The sequence below is a fragment of the Schistocerca nitens genome, chromosome 9 (assembly GCF_023898315.1).
Source record: "Schistocerca nitens isolate TAMUIC-IGC-003100 chromosome 9, iqSchNite1.1, whole genome shotgun sequence".
Classification (NCBI taxonomy): Eukaryota; Metazoa; Arthropoda; class Insecta; order Orthoptera; family Acrididae; genus Schistocerca; species Schistocerca nitens.
This window is the reverse complement of record NC_064622.1, coordinates 327788678-327815663: the sequence shown is the minus strand read 5'-3', so window position 1 is coordinate 327815663 and position 26986 is coordinate 327788678. Positions and strand designations below refer to the sequence as shown.

At 37.9% G+C, this 26986-nt stretch overlaps 2 protein-coding genes and 1 non-coding gene across 15 annotated transcripts in view; 1 reads left to right on the top strand and 2 right to left on the bottom strand.

Annotated features, from left to right (window-relative positions):
* LOC126203332 (uncharacterized) overlaps positions 1-11830 on the bottom strand; it is a 58319-nt gene extending 46489 nt beyond the window's left edge. For 6 of the 13 annotated variants that reach the window (XM_049937602.1, XM_049937609.1, XM_049937607.1 and 3 more), the window contains exon 1: positions 10447-10770. The gene's annotated coding sequence lies outside the window, so the exon portion shown is untranslated. Of the gene's footprint in view, positions 1-10260; positions 10420-10446; positions 10771-11758 lie in introns of those variants that run through there. The other 7 variants (XM_049937604.1, XM_049937608.1, XM_049937614.1 and 4 more) reach the window with 4 other exon arrangements.
* LOC126204219 (dnaJ homolog subfamily B member 13-like) overlaps positions 1-24320 on the top strand; it is an 83591-nt gene extending 59271 nt beyond the window's left edge. Inside the window, exon 8 of the mRNA XM_049938616.1 lies at positions 24062-24320. Coding sequence (XP_049794573.1) covers positions 24062-24320 — 259 coding nt within the window. The remainder of the gene's footprint in view (positions 1-24061) is intronic.
* Positions 1049-1123, bottom strand: Trnas-uga (transfer RNA serine (anticodon UGA)). Its single transcript has one exon. It is a non-coding gene; the product is annotated as a tRNA-Ser (tRNA).
* Positions 24321-26986: the final 2666 nt, after the last annotated feature.

Genomic DNA, 26986 nt, shown 5'->3' with positions numbered 1-26986 from the left:
AAAGCCACACAGCTGTATGAAGGTGCTTTATTCACAACTACAGTTTCACATCAGGTTCTTCAGGTTCGTAATGGTTATACTTTCATAATGATGATGGACAGTTACAGAGTCTCAGCAATTGGGAAGTTATTCACATTAAGAGTCAAACCACATCGGTGGGTTGTCATAATAAAATTGAGATGTATTGTTAGCCTCCATAGGCTGCTTACAACACATCGGCCTATTACCAATATCATGGAACTACACACATCACACAGAACTAAGTTTTACTTACATTGGTTTTATGCATCTGGTGTCAAGCAAATCCTGTAATATATCCTATGGGATGTTATCCAGCCTGGGTCATTCAGCAGTTATGCTTTGTACATTTTTATAAGCTTCTTTTGGGTTTACTCAATTTGACAGCCCACCAATGTGATTTGATTGTATGTGAATAACTTCCTGAAAGATGGGGCTCCATAATTGGCCATCTATATTATGAAAACATAACCATTATAAACCTGAAGATGCATCTATACTTACGTGAAACCGGTAGATGCAAATAAATAAATTTCATAGAGGTATGTAGCTTCTGGAAACACCTCATCATTCTTGAATTTTTTAATCTTTATAATTTTTGTGACAATTTGAAAGGTTATTGAAAGTTGAGTGTTGTTTATTGCTATTCACAATTTGTCTCCTGTAAAAATGTATACCATTGTTAAGTATTTGTCCATTTGTAAAGTCAGTTCAATTCCAGCTACCATTCACAGTTCAGGCAAACTACAGTTTAAACATGACAGATATCAACAAAGCTCAATGTACATGGGGTACATTCCCCAGGGTTGCCAGTATGACAAAACTTCCTGCCTACTCACGACTCCCTCCCCACATTTGTCCTAGTGCTTGGTCCAGCTAGTGCCACTGTCCCAATCCTTCAAAATCTGGACTTGAGTTCAATTGCCAGAGCTTCAGCTGTGAATGTAAGACAATCTCGTATTTAGAATGAGATTTTCACTCTGCAGCGGAGTGTGCGCTGATATGAAACTTCCTGGCAGATTAAAACTGTGTGCCCGACCGAGACTCGAACTCGGGACCTTTGCCTTTCACGGGCAAGTGCTCTACCAACTGAGCTACCGAAGCATGACTCACGCCCGGTACTCACAGCTTTACTTCTGCCAGTACCTCGTCTCCTACCTTCCAAACTTTACAGAAGCTCTCCTGTGCAGGAGAGCTTCTGTAAAGTTTGGAAGGTAGGAGACGAGGTACTGGCAGAAGTAAAGCTGTGAGTACCAGGCGTGAGTCGTGCTTCGGTAGCTCAGTTTGTAGAGCACTTGCCCGCGAAAGGCAAAGCTCCCGAGTTCGAGTCTCGGTCGGGCACACAGTTTTAATCTGCCAGGAAGTTTCAATCTCGTATTTTTTTTAATGACGAATTTTGCAAAACCCTCATCTCATGGTCAGTCTGTGGGGCTGGATGTGATTTCAGTTTGCAAAGATTTTTTTTCCAGGAGTGGGAGGAGACAACTGCCCTCCCCTGCGCCTCACTATTTATCTCCTTGGAGCAAAATCTTGGATTGGACAAGGATGCAGCATGAAATTAGTCATGGCATTTAGAAGGTACCATCCTACCATTTGCATCAAGTGATTTGTGGAATTCGCAGAAACCTGAATTGGGAAGGTATATGAACCTGGCTCCTCCCAAACACTGCAATATTTTTCCTTGCATGCTCATATTTGTCCAAATAATTTATTGTGGTACTTAAGACCCTCAACACAGCTATTACACCGTGTTTCACACATGATTCACTACATTCAAACAATGGCTGACCCAGCTTTGTTGTATGGGAGCAGGACTTCGATAATAAAGTGTAGAGATGAAACCTAGATGCAAGCATCAGAAATAGGATTCCTAACAGCAATTAAGGGCTGTTCCTAAAGAGACTACATAAAAATAAGGATGTCCCTGATGACCTAAAACATTAGAACAAGTATCCTTCATGACACCGAATGCCACTTGTGTCAGTGCAGGCACATGATGTAGCTAGGAAACTATATAAGCAGAGCGGAGACAAATGGGGAATCACCCTAGTGATGATACAGACCACAAATGGGGAAACCTGCTGATATAAGCGACTTTGACAAAGGGCAGATTGTTATGGACCGAGGAATAAGAATCTCAGAAACAGCAGAGGAAGCTGGCTATTCATCTGCTACGGTTGTGAACAAAGTGTATGAAGAACAGTGAAACTATGAGCAGGCAACATCTCACCTCACCTCAAAATGTGAAGGTTCCAAGCTTACCATGTCTATAAAACAGGATAGGCAGTAGTATGGTATATGTCTGATGGCAGAGTACAGTGTTGCTGCGGGCACCAGCATTTTGAAGCTTATGATTCAATACACATTGCTCAACATAAATCTCTGCAACAGGGGAACCCTATGTTGCACCAAATGACATCGTTGCTTATGATTGTAGTGGGCACAGGATCATTGGAATTGGACTGCAGATCAGTGGGATTGTGCCACCTGGTTTGATGAATTACATTTCTTGTTACACCACATAGATGGTCATATACAGATATGCTGTCGTCTAGGTGAATGGTGTAGCACTCTCCATCAATCTGCTGTTGTCGATACATCTTTGGATGTTAGTTATTGTTTCAACTTCCTATTTCCAACATTGCTACTTATCCGCACTGTTTCTGATTTTGTATTATTTCTATTGAATTGGAAATAAAATGTTAAATAGCTTTTAACCCTTTTGTGACCAAATTATTTCCGGAAGTTGTACACTTTTTATGAACACTTTATTGGGCTAAGAAACCGTTCATAAAATCATAGTTTAAATCTTGAAAGTGAGAGTTTAGCCTATGAGTATAAAAAAATTTGTGGGAACTATTGTTCCCACCGAACTCTGGAGTAACTTCACTTGCTCATTTAAATAAATGTATTTCCTTTATTTTTTAGTACAAAAACATGTTAAACATTACATTTATATTTGTATTAGTTCATACTGTCCTTTGAGTTCACTAAGATGATGCACTATGGAACTTAGAGAAGCATGGTACTACACACAAAGGTACACGACAGTTGCTACACATTATTTCTGTTCTCTTTTCATTGTTCTTGGTGCTACATTGGTGGCATCTTCTGTTTGTTGTACCTTTTGTAGGGAAATGAGTTCCAACTTTCTCCAGACAAACTTCATCCGGTACTCCAGACACACCTCTTTTTGGTGTTTGAAAATGAACAGGCCTAACTCTTCTCTTATGACTTGAGAAGCCAGAGATAAGCTGCCTTGCCAAGTGCAATCTAAATGTTAGCTGGTCTGCTTCTGTCTTCTGTAGCTTCCACATAACGTAGGAATTGACAACTGCCAAATCCACAAGAAAGAAAAACAGTTTGTGCCACCACTTCCATGAACAACGGCCTACAGCATACCGTTCACACAGCTGATCAAATCTATCCACTCCTCCCATTATTTTATTATACTCTGCCACAGCCAATGGGCAGAATACTTCACTTATGCTTCCACTAACTGCCTTGTAATATTTATGTAATTTTCAGTCAAATCCAGCAAATATACACAAATACTATCTCCCTCATAAATATAAAAGTAGATAAATACAACACAAGTCACTTCACACGCAAAAGGAAAGCACACTATCCAAAAAACGCTGTAGCGGTCGAAACAGTGCCTCGTTTTCACGCAGGAACTGCGCTTCTGCATTGATTGACTCACAAGATAGAAATACAATAGCTTTTGCCTAACAGTTGACAATCTGCACATAATTAGCACACTCTAACAGAGATGGTAGCACAAGTTAGAAGTGGGAACACAGATTACCACTGAACTTACAGCGAAAACAAATAAGTGGGAACTATAGTTCCCACTGGTCACTAAAGGGTTAAATCACAATTTATGCTTTGCAATATTTCATAATGTCTGTCATCCAGAGATACAGTTTGCCACTTTCTTATGATTATCACTGACTAATACTATTGTGGAAATCACTTTAGTTTTTTTTATTAACAACATTTAATAATAATTAAATGATTTTGAATGATTGTGTTTTGTGTATAGAGAAAAGGAGGGTTGAGCCTATAATCACTCTCAGCAATTATGACAACTAAAATGTCCATGATTTTTATAGTTCGTCACTCAAGGATATTATAGCAAGGGGACTATGGTCCATTACTATACTTCAATACAATCACCCAAACTTCGTATGCTTTTACTTTCACAAAGCTAAGTGTCCAATTCCATTCTTCGTATAGTCTACAGATCATATTATCAGTTATGGAGCATGTAGTAGAGTTTAATACTGAGCCGCTACTTTCTCTCGCACAAGCAATTCCTCAGATATTCTTAGTCTGTGATATTATGGGAAAGATCTACCTAAAGTCTGTCCTATATAAATTAACTATAGTCACTTTTCTTGCAGCTTAACAGAAGTGCCTTGATCCCTTCCGTAGCACATAACACAGAAATGCCAGCAATATCGCATGGTGCAGCTACGTAGACTTATTCAGAGTGCAGAAAACAAGACAAGAGCTAACAGAACCCGTGCATGGTTTATATAGTAGAATTTAAAAACAAAAGTAGCTGCATTAAACCCTCTTTGATTTCCCTGAGGTGCTACTTTGCTGTGGGCATTATTCTGATGAGAGATTATATATCAATAATTTTAATTAAAACTTTTTCAGTGCTATTAATTATTTCCAATATTAGAATGAACCTGATAATACTGTTCTCAATTAAAAGAATGGTTGTAATGGTTGCTCAAAATATGTACAATGCCATGGATGCCAGCTACTGGGGTCAGTATTATGTGATGAGGGGAACATTCACCTAGGCTTCTATGATCCTTATGGTAGTAATCAAAGGCGTCATGACAACTGTGGACTATGTGAACATTATTGTGTACCACCTCCATCACTTCATGCTTGATGTCTTCCCATAGGCAATGGCATCTTCCAACAGGATAGCTGTCAGTGTCACATGGCCAGAATCTTGCTGCTGTGGTTCCAGGAGCATTATGGGGAATTCATGTTGATGCCTTAGCCACAAAATTCACCTAATCTAAAGCCAATAGAATACACCTGGGACACTATTAGTGCCTGCACTGTGCCTCCAAATCACCAGCCCATAATTTATGGGAATTGCATGACTGGAGCAAAGGCAGCTAGTGCCACATAATTCCAGCAGCCTACCAAGGATCTGACAAGTCCATGCAAAGTAGAATCACTGCTGAATTGCATTCCAAAGCTGGACCAACATGCTATTAAGTAGGGGTCATAATGTTTTGGCTTATCAGAATATATAAATGATTAATGAAAAGTTAGCTTCAAAATTTTTATGTGAAAACTCTTAAAGCTTTTTAAATAAAACAAACGTTATTAATGTTCTAAGAGCGTTGAATGAAAAGTAATGCCTCCACCTTCATTAATTGGTTTTGGATGGGAATATTTTCATAAATCAAATGTAGAAATAATCCTTGGAATTTTGTCTTTAATTACCAGTATTCACTTTTCCACATAATCACCAGCCAATTGCATACATTTCTGCCAACAATGACCAAGTTTTCTGAAGCTGTCATGGAAGAAGTCGACACTCTGTCTCTGCAACCACAGTTTCACAGTTCTGTCATATCTCCTGTCACAGTTGAAAGGAGAAAGGCGTCACCTTCATTCTCGTAACATGAGAGAAATTCCTGCAAATTTCAAGTCTGTGCACTTTCATTTCAGGAGTCAGCATCTAGGGTACCCATCATGCACAGATCTTCTGATAGAAAAGCAATAATGTGACCCACACATTATTGTGAAATGCCGATTGTGCTTGCAATTTCTCTCTGATTGATACAATGATCATCCTGAAGCAATCTGTCAACACTTTGCTTGTGAAACTCGGTGGGTGCTGTCACTGGACGTCCAACTCTTTGTCAGACAGATCAGATGGTACTGCCTCGACATCTTTAAACTTCCTTGCCCAATGACACACAGTACTCACATCTACACAATCACCATGGACTGCTTTCATTCTCTGATGGATCTCCTTTGGGGTGACACCTTCTGCTGTCAAGAATTCAATGACTGCACGTTGCTTAAATTGTATTGACCGACCATCTGCGCAGAGTTCTATACTTTACACTGTAACAACACAACCATTTAATGCTAAGGCTTAACTGAAGCTGTAGAAAAGAGGCTACAGAACAAGTCAGTACCTGCTGCATACCAATGTTGCCAACTGTTGAAGAGTTACGAAGGTAGAGGCATTACTTTTCAGTCAACCCCCATACATCTTTGTTCTTCAAGTCCACATATTTGCAACCTTCTCCCACTGGAGGGCTCTGAATTGTAATGTGTAACATGGCCGTGTGTAATGTAACAATGTTGGTTTATGAGAAAAACCTTCTGTAATCAAGTTCCAAATTCAAAGAGTTTGTACACACAAGGACCACCCCTCAGTCAGCATGATAATGTGAAACCACTCACAAATCGGCAACAATCCAATGCGTTGGGTTCACTGGTTCATTGTCATTGATTATCTTCCATACAGTCCGTCTTGATGCCATCCAATTTCCACCTGTTTCCAAACCTTAAAGAACACCTTCAAAGACTTCACTTTGGTACTGATGAAGTGGTGCAAGTAGAGGCGAGGTTGTGGCTCCATCAACAAAGTCAAACATGAATGAGATTTTCACTCTACAGCGGAGTGTGCACTGATATGAAACTTCCTGGCAGATTAAAACTGTGTGCCGGACCGAGACTTGAACTCGGGACCTTTGCCTTTCGCGGGCAAATGCTCTACCAATTGAGCTACCCAAGCACGACTCACGACCCGTCCTCACAGCTTTAATTCCGCCAGTACCTCGTCTGCTACCTTCCAAACTTCACAGATGCTCTCCTGGATACCTAGCAGAACTAGCACTCCTGGAAGAAAGGATATTGCAGAGACATGGCTTAGCCACAGCCTGGGGGATGTCTCCAGATCGAGATTTTCACTCTGCAGCAGAGAGTGCACTGGCGGAATTAAAGCTGTGAGGATGGGTCGTGAGTCGTGCTTGGGTAGCTCAGTTGGTAGACCACTTGCCCTCGAAAGGCAAAGGTCCCAAGTTCGAGTCTCAGTCCGGCACACAGTTTTAATCTGCCAGGAAGTTTCAAAGTCAAACATTCTAGTCTCTTGTTGGGAGAAATGTGTTCATCGCCAGGGTGACAATGTTGGGAAATAAATATGTAGATATGAAGAATACAGATGTAGAATGTTAAGGGTAATGTAAGTCAAGATAAGCCATTGCAGGTATGAAATGCTGGTACATTAATAACTGGTGTAACCACCAGAATGTTGAATGCAAACATGCAAATGTCTGTGCATTGTGCTGTATGGATGCCTAATGTCAGTTTGTGGGACAGAGTTTCATGCCTGTTGCATTTGGTTGGCCAGTATAGGAATGGTTATTGCTGTTTGTGAATGATGCTGGAGATGTCATCCAGTGATGTCCCATATGTGCTTGACTGGAAACAGATCTGGTGATTGGGCAGGCAAAGGCAACATGTTGACACACTGTAAAACATGTTGGGTAAGCTTTAACCTGTTGGAAACTGGAATGCTGTTCATGAGTGACAGCACAACAGGTTGAATCACCAGACTGACATACAAATTTCAAGTCACAGTGCATGGGATAACAATGAGAGTGCTGCTGCTGTCATATGAAATCATACAGCAAACCATAGATCCAGGTGTGCATCCAGTGTGTTTAGCACGCAAACAGATTTGTTGTAGGCCCTTACCTGGCCATCTTCTAACCACCACATGGCTATCACTGGCACCAAGGCAGAACAAGCTTTCATCAGACAATACAACATACCTCCTCCACCATGCACACCATTGAGCTCTCACTTGACACCACTGAAGTCACAAATGGTGGTGGTTTGGGGTCAGTGGAATCCACATTACGGGGCATCTGGCTTACAGATGTTCTTGAAGTAACCAATTTGGAACAGTTCATTGTGTCACTGCTCCTCAGATTGCTGCAGGTGCAGTAAATTGTGAGAGAGCCACATACCAAACACAGTGGCCTTCCCTCTCAGTAGGGCCATGTAGTCGTCTGGAGACTGGTCTTCTTGTGACCAGTGCTGCCAGCAAACATGTACAGTGGCTACATTCCTACCAAGTCTTTGTGCAGTATCAGAGAAGGAACATCCAGCTTCCTGTAACTCTATTATATGACCTTGTTCAAAAACAGTGAGGTGTTGATAATGGCACCTTTGCCACCAGGACTAACATCAACTCACCATGTCCAATCTCAAAGGTTTATGACCATTACAGCATGTATTTAAAACATCCTTATAGTGACACTACTAGTGCCGCTCATATTTGACTGGGATGAAATTTTAATAGACATCATCTCTCATCTTTCAGATACAGAAAAGCACCTACCAACTTTTGTTTATCTCGCACAACTCCTTCTTGGTGCGGCAATATTTTTTTCCATCAGTCTATAAGGCAGTTGCTAATTGAAATCATAGGCAGAAAAATATTTTGCTTGCCATCACTGAAAGTGATTTTTTAAACAGCTTTCTGATTTTTCAAACCCAGATAATGTGGCAATTTTGACATCTGTTCAACCTGTTGCCTATGAGATAGACATAGTAATACTATACAAACCTAAAAGAAATAAAAAAAGGAAAAAGAAAAAAAAGTAAGTTTGTGTTCTGCCTTTTGACAGGTCTTGTCATGGGGGCAGCCTCGTCAGAGTGTTTCACCACATGAGAGTCTAAGGAAGTGATTCCAGTGGTGGTTTCTCGCTGTCTTGATGATGATGATGAAATCATAATGAGGATAACACAACACCCAGTCCCTGAGCGGAGAAAATCTCTGACCCAACCAGGAATCAAACCCAGGCTCTTTGGCGTTTGGCGTGACAGACTGCAGTGCTGACCACTCAGCTATCAGGGCAGATTGTAGAAACCTACTCAATAATTTACTGTCATTCCTGGTTTGAAGAGTGCACACAGGATTCCTTTTCTTTTTTTCTCCATGCAATCCAGATACTAATAACTGAAGGAGATCCTGAAATATTAATGCAAGATCCAAAGAAGTGCCTCCCACAAACAGACTATTAAAATACTACTCATCAGCTGCTGAAGCATTCATCTCCTCATGACAGAAATATGTTAGATTTGATGGCAATAAATAGACGTGATCCCTTCAAAAGACCACATACTAAAATTGGCATCTATGACTGTGAGGTCCTAGTGGCAACAATTATCATCAAAGTACAAAGATGAACTAAAATAAGTATAAAAGTTGCACATTTTTAGTAAACCACATATGAAGAAATAGCGTCACATCACAGGGAGCAACTCTGAAACATTTAACTCTGGGCAGGAGAATGTAGAGGAATTGTGGCTGAAGTTTATAAGAACAGGTGACCAAGAACTGGATCCATATATATCTGGTAGTTCATGATGGGAGGGACACAGACCACATGGTACACAACCTCCGTTTTTTTTTTTTTTTTTTTTTAAAAAAACCCTCTACAGAAACAGTTATATCTGCACAACAGGTGTGAAACAAAGCATAGGGTTGTAGATAAAGAAATGCTAAATAAAATAAGTTTGACTGCCAAAATGACAATGTCTGAAAGCTTCAATTACTACCGTAGCAGAATCTTGTCAAAAGACCTCTCAAAAAATTCATATGTGAAGATTGTTGGTGGGTGGCACCAAAATTAGTGTCCAGGCATTGAAGGATGAGACAGAAACTGAAACCTAGGGTAGCAAAGTAAAAGCAGAAATTCTGAACTGATCTCAAATGTTTCTTTACACAGGATACTCTAGGAATTTGTGTAAATCTCCCCAGAGAGCACTCAAGCTGATATGTCACCACGATGCAAGCACTGCCTTGGCACCCCCACTTAATGTCGAAGTTAGACTGACTAGCTAATCCAGAGCTAGATTCCAAAAATTGTCTGCATACTGTTTTTGGAATCTGTAGTTATTATCACATTCACAACACCAAAACATAGAATTAGTCATTTAATTTAAAAAACAACAAAAACATTTACAGTAGTGCTAGTTTCTTAGCTTTAGTGTTCACAAAATCCTTAAAAATTCCATCAATTTCAATGCATCATAATGATGGACACAATAAAACACGTGAATTACAAGTGTTTAGAATCCTGGTACGCATATAAAATGAATCTGTTATCCACATAGATGGAGCATTGAGTGACAGGCAGGCACATCGAAAGAAGACTGCTTGATATTTACAGTTACCTGAAAGTCTTTCATCGGATGTAGAAAAAACACATGTGCGCGCAAACGCAAACCCTCAAGCACACGCAAATGCACACAGTGTCATATCCACATGCTAAGGCCCGTCTGTCAGACACAACATGTGTGTGTCATGTTTATCTATTTATTTATTTATTTATATCTAAAAACAAAGATGATGTAACTTACCAAACAAAAGCGTTGGTATGTTGATACACACACAAACAAACACAAACACACACACAAAATTCAAGCACACACGCACATATCCATCCGCACATATACAGACACAATCAGGCTTGTGTCTGTATATGTGCGTGTGTGCGAGTGTATACCTGTCCTTTTTCCCCCTAAGGTAAGTCTTTCCGCTCCCGGGATTGGAATGACTCCTTACCCTCTCCCTTAAAACCCACATCCTTTCGTCTTTCCCTCTCCTTCCCTCTTTCCTGATGAAGCAACCGTGTATTGCAAAAGTTTGAATTTTGTGTGTGTGTTTGTGTGTCTATCAACATACCAATGCTTTCGTTTGGTAAGTTACATCATCTTTGTTTTTAGATATATTTTTCCCACGTGGAATGTTTCCCTCTATTATATTCATATTTATTTATTTAGCAGCTTATGATGTACATCTATGGAGTAAGTCCAAGTACATATTTGCTTTGTCAGTTTTCCAATAAAATACAGGGCGTTTCAAAAAGAAAGAGCAGATTTCAAACATTTATTTCTCAAAAACTACAAATGATAGAAACACAATTCAAACGTTTCTTGTCAGAGAAAGGTTCAAAGTTTTTCAATGGTCCGCGCAGAAGTTCCATGCAAATCCGCAGTAGCGCTGGCGTTTGTTTGTAGGAAAATGGCGACGACACCACAGGAACGATCATTTTGTGTGCTGCAATTTGCAAAGTTAGAGTCCATTGTTGGTGTGCAACGTGCATTCCGCCGTCAATTCAACAAACAGCCGCCTCGTCATAAGCAAATTTATGAGTGGCATCACAGATTCGTAGAAGATGGTTGCATCTGCAAGCGAAAAAGCACGGGTCGTCCACGCACATCGGATGAAAATGTCGAGCGTGTCCGTGCAGCTTACGAAAGGAGCCCTAGAAAATCCACGGCACGGGCAAGTCACGAACTAAACATGTCTAAAACAACGGTATGGCGCGTTCTGAGTAACCGTCTGCACATGAAGCCGTACAAACTGCAGTTATTGCAAGCATTGCGTCCTGACGACCACAACAAAAGGTTCGAATTTTCAACTGCAATTCTACAGGACATGGAAGAGGACAATTTTGCCGAACGATTAATTTTTTCAGATGAATCAACGTTTCACATTTCTGGTAAAGTTAATCGGCATAACGTACGAATTTGGGCGAGTGAAACTCCGAGGGACGTTATTCAACATGAAAGAGACTCACCAAAGGTTAACGTCTTTTGTGCAATTTCGGTAAACAAAGTTTATGGACCTTTCTTTTTCATGGAGAAAACTATCACAGGAACCATTTACCTGGACATGTTAGAAAACTGGCTATTTCCTCAACTTCAGGAAGATTCAAATCACTTCATCTTCATGCAAGATGGCGCCCCACCACACTTCTCTGAACCTGTACGACGGTACCTAAATAACACCATTCCAGGACGGTGGATTGGAAGAGCAGGAGCACAAGATCAATGTCATCGTCTGTGGCCTCCCAGGTCACCAGACCTTACTCCCTGCGATTTTTATTTGTGGGGGTACATAAAGGACTGTGTTTATGTCCCACCTATGCCCGCTACTCTTCAAGAGGTACGACATCGAATTGTTGCGGCCGTGAATTCGGTAACTAAAGACCAGTTGCGTCGTGTGTGGCAAGAAATGAGATACCGGTTTGATATTTGTCGTGTAACAAATGGTGCTCATATTGAGGTACAGTTTTGATATTTGTTGTGTAACATTTGGTACTCATATTGAGTGAAGGACCGTTGGAATTGTGTTTCTATCATTTGTAGTTTTTGAGAAATAAATGTTTGAAATCTGCTCTTTCTTTTTGAAACGCCCTGTACATTACTTTGACTGATTCTAACTATAGTTTTGTTAAGATAACTAATAAATTTCAGCTTCAACATTTCTGGAAATTAACATCATAGTTACAAAATTTTAGATACTGTAAAATGAACGGATTTCATGAGACATACATAATCTTATGTACCTAAATTACAGAACATTTAATTGCAACAATTCTATACTATGGGTCCTCCATTTTATATATATGGTATAATACAGTTGTATAGCACATACATATTCTAGATCCCATTTTATTTACATTTATAAAAAAATTTAACAGCAATAATACTGTAGAAAACAAAATATTTAGATAAAACAATGCTCTTAAGAAGTTAACACATTTTACTTTTTCTTTTTCTCTATACCTGTGTACATTTTTTTTAGTGTACTTTGTCTGTTTGCTTCGTTTGAAAGAAACTCTCTGATTGAATATAAAGGGGTTTCTAATAGCAGTTGTTTGATTGACTGTTTAAACTTGTCCTTCGATTTGGCATAAGTGAAGTGTGGTGGTAAAGAGTTGTCAACTTCACTGCCATGTAACTAATGCATCTCTCATATTGAGTTGTGTTGTGCTGCGGAATTCTTAATTTCTTGGTGTTTCTAGTGTGGTGGTGGTGTACATCATTATTGTTGAATTTATCTTTATGATCCCAAGCTGTAGAAGGTTAGAATCTTATATTTTTTGAAAAGAGGCTTGCAACTATCTCTTGTTCTTTTGCTTCCTATTATTCTAATTGCTCTCTTTTGTAATTTGAATATTTTAATTGCCTCAGTTGAGTGACCCAAGATTTCTATACCATAGCTCATTATAGCACTGAAGTATAAAAATACACCATGTGCACATCATCTTCAGTTATTAGTGGCTTAATATGTCTCAGAGCAAAAACAGCACTGCTAAGTTTATTGCTTATATTGGAAATATGATCTTTCCATCCTAAACAACTGTCCACAGTGTTCCCTAAAAATTTAGTACTTTCAACTACTCTTACATCTAGCTCTCACAAATTTGTCAGTTCATTTGTTTTTCTTTTGCTGTTCCTAAATAGGATTGCATTAGTTTTCTCATAATTGAGAATTAACCTATTCACTTCAAGCCAGTGGGTGATAATTTCAACTGTTTGATTACTTTTACTTACGGCCTCCTGTAAGCTTGGTCTCACAGTTATGCTTGTTGTGTCATCTGCGAAGAGTATCAATTCACTGTCTATGTTACAAGGTAAATCATTTACGTATGTAAGTAAAAGGGGTCCTAGAATACTACCCTGTGGCACCACATGTTTTATATCTTGTAATTCTGATAGCTGTTTTCCTTGATTGTGTGACACTTACACTGCTTGTTTTCTGTTCTGCATAAATGACTTTATGATATCAAGAGCAGTTCCTCTAATTCCACAGTGGTGTAGCTTCATTATTAATATGTGGTGATTGACGATCAAAAGCTTTAGGTAAGTCACAAAAAACACCAACTGGGATTTGGCCTTGATCTAGGCCTGCAGAGATTATATTAAAAAGTTCAAATGGAGCTGACACTGTAGATTTTTCCTTCTGGAACCCAAACTGTCAACCATTTATGATACAGTTTTTATCAAAAAATGTCATTATCCTAACAAATATTATTCTTCCTAGCATCTTTGACAAAATGGGAAAGAGGCTAACTGGTCTGTAATTATATGGGCACATGTGATCACCTTTTTTGAATAATGGTAGTACTCTGTAAATCTTCATTCTATCTGGGAAGATTCCTTTTTCGACCCATGAGTTGACTAAGTGACAGAGGGGTTTAGCAATTTCCCTAGTAGTTAGCTTCAAAATTTTATTTGACAGGCCATTTATATCTGTGGATACTTTATTTTTTAGTTTCTCTATTATTTTTCTTATCTCTTGTTCAGTTGCAAATAATATTCAACAAAATGAATACGCCTATCTGGATCTTTCCAAATTGCATGAAGAAATTTCAACTTTTTACGGGATACTAATAGACCTTTTGTTAGCCATGGCAGATTTCCTCGCTTTTTCTTTATTGGTTTAGCTTTGGTTGGCAAAAACTCTTCAATGATTTTTAAATAGATATCTAAGAAACTGTTATATTTATCATTAACACTATTAGATAAGTACATTTCTGGCCACTTTTCATTTTGTAGTTTTATCTTTAGGTCTGTTATGTTAGAACGTCTCATATCTCTGTAAGGGACAAAGCTGAGTGAATCTAATATCCCTACTTCTTTAATATTACTGTCTGTGAGTTGTGATTCGATAAATTCATGTCTTCTATAAGGCAGTTATATCTGCCAGACTGAATATTTGTAATTATGTAATCAATGGCAGTTTGAGTGTTCATAATAATATATATGTGTGACCGTTGTGAAAATGTGTGTGTGTGTGTGTGTGTGGCATGCATGCATGTATGTGTGTTTTGTCTACATCCAATGAGGAATTTAGTATAAAGTAGACTTCTTTCAGTGTGCCTGCCTGCCACTCAGTACAACTCTATGTAATTAATAGCAGCCATCATACTTTATATTGTTGTATTACATCCCAGATTTTCCGTTGTTTGAATCCTTTTTTCATTTTTATATGTAAAATAAAATCAGTAATACAGTAACTTTAAGTAGAAATAAAAAATTAATTTACTGATTGATCATGTGCTCAGCCTTCAGCACCCCTCTTTAGTTGGCACTCAGTAGTGCAGTGCACCCCTTGCAACTACACCTACATCTGTGTACATACTCCACAAGCCGTCATATTGTGTATGGTGGAGGGTGCCATGTACACTACTAGTCATTTGCTTTCCTATTCCACTAACAAATTGAGTGAGGGAAAATGATGTCTGTATTCCTCCATATGAACCCTAATTTTCTTGTCTTATCTTTGCAGTCCTTACGAAAAATTTATTTGGTGTCCGTAGAATCATTCTCCATTCAGGTGCAAATGCTTGTTCTCTAAATTTTCTCACTAGTGTTATATGAAAAGAATGCCGTCTCCCCCAAGGGATTCCCAATTCAGTTTGCAAAAAAACTCTGTAATATTCATATGTTCATCGAACCTACCAGTAACAAATTTAGCAACACATCTCAGAATTTCTTTAATGTTTTCCTTTAATACAACCTGGTGCATATTCCAAACAATTGAGTAGCACTCAAGAATAGTTTGTGCAAGTATTTTATATGATGTCTCCTTCACAGATGAGCTACACTTCCCTAAAATTCTCCCAATAAACTGAAGTTGACCATTCGCCTTCCCCACTACCGTCCTTACATGCTTGTTCCATTTCATTATGCTTTGCAATGTTATTCCTAGATATTTAATCAACCTAACTGTCTCAAACAGCACACCACTAATACCACAATTGAACATTACAGACTTGTTTTCCCTAATCACCTGCATTAACTTATTTTTCTGTATTCAGAGCAAGCCACCATTCATTGCACTAAACAGAAATGCTGCCTAAGTCATGCTGTATCCTCCTACAATCACTCAATGATGATACTTTCCTGTATACTACAGTGTTATCAACAAAGACTTGCAATTTGCTGCTCACCCTATCTGTCAGATCATTTGCATATACAGATAACAAGAGCAGTCCTATCACATTTCCTGGGGCATTCCTAATGATACTCTTGTCTCTGATGAACACTCACCATTGAGGACAACATACTGGGTTCTGTTACTTAAGAAATCTTTGGGCCACTGACATTAAGGATGTGGGTATGTAATTTTGCAAGTCCATTCTTTTACCCTCTACATCTGCTCCTGTTTCCAGTCACTTGGGACTTTGTCCTGGGTGAGATATTTGTGATAAATGCAGGCTATGTAAGGGGCCAGTGTTACAGAGTACTCTTTGTAAAACTGATTTTGGATTCTGTCCAGACCTGGCAACTTCTCTGCCCTCCATACTGGAATTTGTGCAACAGTCAAACGATGGTACTTCTGTACAATTCTGCATGAATGATTTTTTAAATACAAAATTTAAAACCTCTGCCTTCTTTTCGCTGTCTTCTGTTGACACACCAGACTGGTTGACAAGTGACTGGATATAAGCCTTCCACCTACTTAGTGATTTTACAAAAGACCAGAATTTTCTCAGATTCTCAGCAAGATCCTTCACTAAGGTATGATGGTGGAAGTAGTTGCACGATTTGCACTTCAATTTTTTTTATAGACACACAGATTTGTACAAACTTTTGCCTGTCAGCATTTCCACATTCTCTTTTGACCTGAAAGTGCAACCATCTTGTTTACTCAGCATTTACAAATTTAGTAATTAAACCGCGATGTGTTCTTTCTGTCCTTAATCTATCTACTTACTAGATTAGATTAGCTTTTCGTTCAATCGATCCATGCTGAGGAGATCCTCGTGGATGTGAAACATGTTATTTTTCCTTTTAAGCTGAAGTAACAATACTAATAGTATGAATATATACAATACATCATTTGTTTCTGTTAAAAAATTCGTCAATGGAGTAGAAGGAGTTGGCCACTAGTAAGTCTTTCAGCCTCCTTTTAAACTGATCTTTATTTGTAACTAAATTTATTATGTTTGCTGGCAAATTATTGAAGATGAGTGTTCCTGAGTAGTGGACCCCTTTTTGAACTAAAGTAAGGACTTTGAAGTCCTTGTGCAGATCATTTTTGTTCCTGGTATTGTATGTATGAACTGAGCTGTTTGTTGGAAAAAAAGAGATATATTATTTAGGACAAATTTCATTAAGGAGTAAATATACTGAGAGGCAGTAGTTAGTCTACCCAGTTCTTTGAAGAGGTTTCTACAGGACGTCCGTGAAATTACTCCACAAATAATATGTATTACATGCTTTTGGACTCTGAAAACTTTTGTTTGACTTGAAGAGTTACCCCAATATATTGTACCATATGACATTATGGAATGAAAGTAGGCAAAGTATGCAAGCTTTTTCATTTTTATGTCGCCTATGTCTGCTAACACTCAAATTACAAACACAGATTTGTTAAGGGGTTCCAGCAGTTCTGTGGTGTGCTCTTCCCAACTGAATGTATTATCAAGTTGTAATCCCAGGAATTTAAGACTGTCAACATCTTCTATCTGCTCTTCTTCATACTTTATGCATATGCTGGGTGGAAACCTCTTACAGGTTCTGAATTGCATATAGTGAGTCTTTTCGAAGTTTAATGTCAGTGAGTTGGCTTTAAACCATTTATTAATACCCATGAAAATATCATTAGCAGATCTTTCTAGAACTACACTCGACCTACTATTTATTGCAATACTTGTGTCATCTGCAAAAAAAAACAAACTCTGCTTCGGGTGGTGTAACTGATGAGAGATCATTAATGTACACAAGAAAAAGCAATGGCCCTAAGATGGATCCTTGTGGGACACCACATGTAATTTCTTCCCATTCTGATGATGACTGATGACTTAATTCACTAGTCCCTTGCATTGACACCCTTTGTTTCCTGTTAGCGAGGTATGACTTGAACCATTTTGCAGCACTGCCCATGACACCATAGAATTCTAATTTGTTTAAAAGGATGTTGTGGTTCACACAATCGAATGCCTTTGACAAATCACAGAAAATACCTGCTGCTTGTAACTTGTTATTTAATTAATTAAGTACATTTTTACTGTAGGTGTAAATAGCCTTCTCGATATCAGAACCCTTCAGAAATCCAAACTGTGTTCTTGATAATATGTTATTTGTGGTCAGATGGTTGAGAAGCTGCCTGTACTTTACTTTTTCTAAAATTTGCCACATATTTCCCCAGAGCGTGATTTATAATCAGTTTAAACTTTGCCCATAATTCTTCTATGTCACTCAGATTAGAACTAAATGATATCCTCTCCCCTCCTCCCCCAGGTAGGGCCATCAGCAGTTTTGCTCCACGGCAAATGTAAGTGATATACATACTAGAGTCAGTGGCTTGGGGAAACAGCTGAAATTGCACAATTCTCTCTGACTTTATGGAATCACTATCAGATACTATACATAATCTGGATTGATTGCCTCTCATTGTAATATATTGTAGGTCTCTAAAACAAAAACTGTGCTCGGTAATAGAAGAAAGCATAGGTCACATCTGTCAAAAAGCAGTGTAGTAGAAGTGATCCACAAAACTACTGTCCAGTACCTTTGACACTCATCAATTATAGAATCCTTGAAATTATTCTGAGCTAAAACATAATTAGATATCTAAAACATAATGATCTCCACAGCAACCAATATGGATCCAGAAGGTATGGATCCAGAAGATAGCAATCGTGCAAAACATAACTCACAATTTTCTCATAACATTTCCAAAAGCTATGGATCAATGCAGTAAGTCAGATGGAGAATTTATTGATTTGAGAAAAGAACAGGACTCAAAACTGCTACAAGACTTATTAATGAAAATATTATCATATGTGTTATTAAAATTTACAACTGCATTGAGAAGTTGTTATTCATTCAATATATTAATAATCCGGCAGACAATATTAATAATCACCTCACATTTTTCACAGATGAAGCAGTTATGGTGTAGTGAGCCGCTCAGATATCTGAGGAGATCTTGATAAGACTTCAAAGTAGTGTAAATATTGGCAGCTTGCTTAAGCATGTCACAAAATAAAAAAAAAAAAATTGAGTACTCTATGACTATATCAATGAACCAGAATTGGCTGTATAGCAGTGAACCAGAATTGGAATCAGTCAACTTTTACAAATACCTGCGTGTAGCAATTTGGAGGGATATGAAATGGAATATTCACATAGTCTGAGTCATAGATAAAGCCAGAGGTAGACTTCATTCATTGGGATGTTACTGGGAAAATGTAATCAGTCTACAAAGAAACTTGCTTACAAAACACTCTTGTAACCCACTTTAGAATATTACTCATGTTCATGGGACCCATGCCAATTAGAACTAACAGGTGATATTAAATGTACAGTGAAACCTCTTTATAACGTTCCTCCATATAATGTTTTCCTCTATGTTACGTCTGTTTTCTTCGGTCCTGACTAAAAGTCCATTTAAACAATGTTAAATTTTCCTCTTTACTGCATTTCCTCTATATTACAATTTCCTCCATGTAACACTCTATTTTTGTAACCCTGGTCAATTATTTACCTCTTTATAACGTTTAAGTGACTGGATGTAGACGCATCGTTTTCTGTTCTGTGGATCACAGTTTGCACTGGCTTGGAAAGCCCGCGCTCAGCGTGTTTCATATGTCAGCAGCAGAACCCGGTCACGTGACATGTGACACACAATCTGCTTGTGATCTTTTTGGCGCCATTTCAGTCAATGCTTTGTATTCGTAGTGTACTGTGTGAGCTGAGCAGTAGACAGTTAGTGTGTCTAGTAAGAGTGTCTTCGATATAACTTTATTTAAGGTTTCATCAGTGGACATGAGTGAAAAGCGGAAGAACATTTATCTGGAAGAGAAGGTTTCTGTTATTAAAAAAGTGGAGGCATCTCCTGGTGAGTCGTATGAAGCTAGCGAAGCAATTTGAACTGGCCCCCCTCAACACACAACACTATTACGAGAAACAGATCGTCGATAATGGAAGGGTTTGACAATTGTGGAAATTCGAAACGTATGCGTTTGAAACCATCGATTTGATTTGCAAGACTTTCAGGAATTAATAGGCAGTGATTCTGTCACTTTTGAGGACTTTGTGGCTGTGGATGACAATATGGCAACCATAGGAGTACAAAGTATTGAGGACTGGCTCATATTCTAGAATTGGGTCAACTGAAGAACAGGATACCACCTGTCAGCTTTGGACAATGATGTCATATCTTAAGAATCTGTTATAACTTTTTACAGTACAAACTGATCCATTTACTTTCAGCCATCCACCTACCAGGCCCCATGTTTTAATTACAAAAAACTAATCATTTGATACATTGATCATTTGCAATGAGTATCATATTACAGTGTTATGAAAATTTAAAATGTCATCTATGGCACCATTTGTCAAAGCTGATTAGTGGTATCCCGATCTTCAGTAATGCCCTATAATTATTATTTGGAAGCCTTCCTCTTTATAGTGTTTTCCTCTATACAGTGTTCAGAATTTGTGGTCCCTTGAAAACGTTATATAGAGGTTTCACTGTATATGAAGGACAGCACATATGGTCATAAGTTTCCTTGTCTTGGAAGAAAACATTACAGAGAAGGAAAGTTGCTACTCACCATATGGCGGAGATGCTGAGTCGCGATAGGCACAACAAAAAGATTCACACAATTCCTTACTCCCACCCAGTCGCCACTCCCATCATGCGCTGATGCTGCTGCTCGCAGTGTGGTTTCAGTTCTCTGAGACTGCAGGTGTGTGTGTGTGTGTGTGTCTACTGCTGACAAAGGCCTTACTGGCCGAAAGCTAAAATTGTGTGAATCCTTTTGTTGAGCCTATCGTGACTCAGCAGCTCCGCTATATTGTGAGTAGCAACTTTCCTTTGTGCTATTGTTACATTCCATCCCGGATTTGACATTGTTTGAAAACATTACAGAGACATTCAAAAACCTGAACTGGCAGATTCTTTAAGATACACACTAACTACCCTACTATGCTACCCCACAAAAACATACCTCTAAAATTTTTAGAATAAGTGAGAGGAATCTTGGAACATACTAAATCTCTATACATGTGCTCCCATACAGGCTGTGAAGACTAAGATTAGAATAATTACAACATGCACAGAGGTATTTAAGAAATCATTCTTCTTTTTTAAGATTGTGCAAACAACTTAACACATTCCTGAACAATCTAAACTTTCAACTCATAAACATACAATTCAACAGGAAGTTTGGTCAAAACCCATTACATTCATAGACATCACCACAAATGCACATTGTTTCAAAAGTTACAGGGAACCTACAACAGACACTGAAATATTTTCTTGTTCACAACATCCAATAACACACAAACATACTTTGTTCTATTCTCACATCCATACCAATGTCAAAACACAATTACCAAACAGGTCTACACACATTTAAATTTACTGCAGTGGCCCTAGTTCTGGCTTACTTGACAACATTCTAAACAAGAAACAAAAGAGAGAGATCTTGCCCAACCTTTATGTCCCCTCTGTAACAACAGTCATAACTAAACTCAACTGGTGTACTGTCCCACATTAGGAAAGTCCTCCAACAAATTAGCCACAACTCTCAAATCTTGCAACTTTAAAAGTTCGTTTTATGTAAGAGACTCCACAGCTCATATCTACTTCAGCAGCAATGATAGAACATATTATTAATAGAGATGTTTACTAAATTACTTGCATTGACTGTAACAGATTGTATATTGATCAAACATGCAGGCCTATAACAGCTAGAGATTACGTAAGTCAGACTCCATTCCTTATGAACATGTGCTGAAGGAATGTCATAGATATAAAGTCCACACAGAAGTACAACATAGAGCCAACAAAGGGAAAGAAATTTAGCCTATTAGAAATTAGAAGTAATTGAGGTAAATAAATATTTAGCTCAATATCCCCACCTGGTTCTGAATGATCAGTTACTGCTGAGCACATCTCCACAATTAAGCTTCACATGATTCATTGAAACACCTACACACTGCCAGACTTTTTTTCCCAATCAGAGCCACAACAAGATGATAAGATGATCCCAGGACCCCTGATAGAACTGTTCCCCCCCCCCCCTCCTCCTCCTCTACTCAGAAAAAATTATCATTCTACAGTTTTTTCTATACAGGTTCTGGAAATTTTGTAACTGGTAATGTTGATTTAATAAAAATAGAGCATTATTGAATAATATTACTTAAATGAGCTATACATATGAAAAATGTTGCACACAACAAATTAAGTGTGTCATTCTAGTATATAAAACAATGGAAACTGCAGGTTGCAATAACAATAAATTCGGAAAAGGATAGAGTGCTACTCACCGTGTGCAGAGTGGCACAAGGAAAAGACTATTATACATCTTGCTTTTGGCCAAAGCCTTCTTCAGAAAAGAAAAAACATGAACATTCACACAAGCAAGCACACCTCACATACACATGACCTCTATCACCAGCAGCTGGGACCGGAATTCTAGTAAATAAGTTATAAATTGTATAAATCTCCTAAAAAACTGAAAGTAAAAGAAAATCTATGTCTTATTGTGTATGACAGTTACTGTACATTTATTTTATTATGATGTATAGTAAAGGACAGATTTAATTTGCTCCCCAAATTATTAATAGTGCAGAAACCATTAAAAGAAAAATAAGTGTTGATAGCACATTTCTTTCTAAGAACTGTTTGGATTACAATTTTACTTTTCATTTCTTTGCTTTGAGTGAAGCAGACTCATATATTATGTCACTGAAGTAAAATTTAGCAGTCGTGACATTCTGTCGAGACAAAAGCTCAATCTGACAGTCTCCTTCATCTATACTTGATCTTAAGTAGCTTTGTACCATCTTTAATTTGCTGAAATTGAGACGATAAGATGCTGAAGCCAATGGAATTATCATAAATGACCTCAAAGCTATTTCAATGTTTGGATAAAGATCTCTTACACCATATTTTGGAGAAGGGGAGAAAAAACCTTCAAAATACCCAAATGGGAACTGGCATCAGCGCTCTTAACCAGCTCTTTCCACTGCAATTTGAAAGCCAGTATTCTGATAACTAACTCAGTTGTCTCAATACTTCTGCTATATTTGGCACCAAAATCTGCTGAATACTTTTCAAAACAAGATACAGAGCTCTCATCTAAGGTGTTACTGACAGGAAATTAAATGAGATGAAATGGTGTGTTACATGTGTGATTTGGTTCCCACGTGACTTACTATTCTAGCAAATATTTTCAAGCACTTTAGCTTAAAGAGTTCCACACCAGTTATCAGTTGGCAGAAATCGGTAAAACTCAGAAGCCTTCATCAAACGGCATATTTGCTTTACCACCTGCTCACCAACCTTTGAGATTCTACAATACTGTAGTGAGGTAGCAGCAAAAACTCCATTATTGAACATGACTTTACTAGTATACCTTTGCAATTTGTTTACTTTAACATTTTTTGCTTTCATTATTGTCTGTGTTTCACACTATCCATATTGTTAATTTTAATTTGACATGGTTGAAGCATAACATGAAAGATCAGTGGTCGATTTGACATTTCTCACATAATACCTTGACCAAAGTTCCTATGTGTACTGAAAAAATCTTTGTTCCTCATGTTAGGTTTCCTTCAGAATATTATTTCTTGTGGACACTAATCAGTTGTTTCCTGACAATGTCACAAAAAGCATTCATAATAAACAACTATTAATATAACAGAAACAGAGTTTGTTCAGTTTTCTGACTTTAAATATGAAACTGTTCTGCCCAAGAAATGAATAAAGAATCTATAAATATAACCATTCTTCTCATACTGCATATGCCAATGGAATGGCAAGAAGTCCAATAAGTGGTACAACTGGAAATAAGCTCTGCCATGCAATGGTTTATAGAGTACAGATGTAGGCGTGATTTTTGTATCATTAATTTGGTAAAATGTAGGATGCAAATATCATTCATACATTCATATGTTTGTAACCTATTCTTGTGGTGAGAAGTAATTTTTCATCCTAGTGCCCTTCATATATTCTCATTGTTGTCACTTCCATTCAAGAATATAAAAAATATATACTCCTGAAAGAGATTCAGAATGTATTAGGTAAAATAAAACAACATCAAAGTCTACACATGATAGGCTACAAAAACACTTAAACATAACTATGCCATAAATGTTATCATCCTCATGACACAGTACTATGATCTCAAACTGATATGCTTTTCATTTCTAACAGACCAGGTTACATCAAAATTGTGGACAGTGAGGGGATGCCTTTAATGGAAGATCCCGATAAACGTGGAAATCTGCAGATCCATTTTGATATTGAATTCCCAAAGTATATACCCCGTCCTGGCAAGGTGCTCCTGCGCAAGGCATGGGATGCAATTACTAAAGGTGGTCTCCAAGGTGGACCAGAAGATATTAACAGACTCATACTGCACGACAAAATGAGACGTGTGCGGCCTATGGAAAAGCTTCCTCCAACAATATAGAGGGTATATACTGTAAAATATGAGAGCTGTTGGGAAATAATTAAAAATAAATTAAATAACTGGAATCTATTATTTTATATAAATGATGTATCAATGTCAAGAGCAACACAAAATTCCTACAACTGAGCGTCAAGATTCCAAAAATTGGTAAGTCACAAATTAATCACTCATAACAATGAAATTAAAGTGGTTGGAAGAACATGAAACTGCACTAGCAAGAAGCTTCCACATGCATGACATTACAGATGGTTAAACTTTAATTATAGTAATCTGAATAATTAGCATATATTTAAATGCTGTTTTTCATACATCTTTTGTTATTCCTGCAAATTTATTCTTCCTCAGAAGACAAAGAAATTTATTATATCTGTATTACTTCTTATCCGAGTCCATTTAGCCTTAGACTGCACATCCTAAATACTCTCCTCCTCCCCATCCCAAATTCTTTTCCAAGTCTTCTAAATTTTCATTTATTCTGAAGAATCAATCGACTTGAAGAGGAATCACTTGACTCTACATGCAAATTCTTAAAATCGGTCCATGCTCTCTGACGAAACATCACTTTGTACTACTAGAAATGTATTCATGCCCATTACACTGGACATTTACATTTAATGTGAACAAGAAACACAAATACCTTGAGGTCACTGTCTTCAGTATAGCAGTTCCTCACTTAGGCTAAATATAAATTATTATATGCAGCCATTCACCATTAGCATTAATGCACACCAGTCAAAAGCATATAACAGTGCAGAATTTCACTAGCTTTCCAGCAACTACTGCCTCCCCCACCCCTTTCCAATTAATCCTCCATCACTTGTGTGGTAATTCATGACATGGTTACCTATGAATGGTGCATTTGGATACTTTTAACAGTGTATATGAATGATTTATTTATATCTAAATATACATAGTACATTTACCATACAAAAGCACTGGCAGGTCGATAGACACACAAACAAACACAATCATACACACAAAATTCTAGCTTTCGCAACCAACGGTTGCTTCATCAGGAAAGACAGACACACACACACACACACACACACACACACACACACACACACACACCCATATCCAACCACACATACACAGACACAAGCAGACATTTGGCCTTTGGCCTTTACAAATGTCTGCTTGTGTATGTGTATGTGCAGTTGGATATGGGTGTGTGTGCGAGTGTATACCTGTCCTTTTTTCCCCCTAAGGTAAGTCTTTCCGCTCCCGGGATTGGAATGACTCCTTACCCTCTCCCTTAAAACCCACATCCTTTCGTCTTTCCCTCTCCTTCCCTCTTTCCTGATGAAGCAACCGTTGGTTGCGAAAGCTAGAATTTTGTGTGTATGATTGTGTTTGTTTGTGTGTCTATCGACCTGCCAGCGCTTTTGTATGGTAAGTCACATCACCTTTGTTTTTAGATATATTTTTCCTGCGTGGAATGTTTCCCTCTATTATATACATAGTACATTTCATAGACATATACAGTAAGATATACACTGTGTGAGAAATATTGTTTGCAGTTAGTTGTAAACAGTTCCAGTTTCTCTCTGTTAGCAGCAAACTTGTCAATCTCTCTGTGAACACCTCTACCAAAGATGTATTAAACCTCAGACATCTCAAGAGAGAACAATCAGTTTTCATTCATGCATGAATAACATGATTAAAGTCCCTCCTTGGCCTCTGAGTTACCCTACAACTTTAATACATCATTATTTCTATAACATCTCAGAAATCCACACATATATAACAAAACAATGAAAGCTCTGATTTCTAAAATATCTGTTTCTTTAGCATTCCTTTCTCTAGAAAAGTTATCACAAACTTCATTGATATAGATATTACTAGATGTTGCAACAGTAAGTTATGTTTCATCCAACAATAACTGCAGAATATCTGTTTCTGTCTTTGATATAAGGGCTTCCTTTTTGAGTCCAGATTAATGCGTAATAGAAGTACAATTCTGCCATACATTTGTTTTTTCCCTTTTCAGTTATTGCAGCTTTCCTAAAAAAATGCCCTATTGAGTTACTCCTTCCTGTGATAAAAATTCATCTCTTCTGACACTTTTTGTTCTATAACTGAATCATGACCACTTTCATGTACACAACCCTCATTCTCTGAGTGAGCAGTATCACTGTCACAGTGTTTACCACTCATCTCATGGAACAATTCCAGTCATACATCAGGATCTCTGCTAAACTGTGTCCTGATTTTCTTTTTCTTTTTTTTTTTTTTTCTTGTTGACGTTTCTTCCAGAAACTAAAAGTAAAGAGAATATTTTCTTTTCTTAGTTAAGTATACTAGGTATGAAGCAAAGTAATTTTAATTAGTTTCAATGCACATGGAAGTTGGACTGAATCTACAAAAGCAATGGAGCAATGTGAATTTACTTTGTTCCAGTTTGTAGCAGTAGAGCTTGTGCGGATTACTACTGTCCTCCAGGCTATAATAATGTTTCATAAACAACGTACCTCAAGTAACTGAAAGCCAATAATGGCTGATATTGACTGATGGAGAATTAACAGAAAGGTAATGAAAATGGCACAAAGTCAATGCAGCCTAGTCAGACAAAATAGAGCAGAAAAATTATGTGTATGTTGAGTGACACACACACACACACACACACACACACACCTGCAACTGTTCATGAATAGTTTTCCAGATCA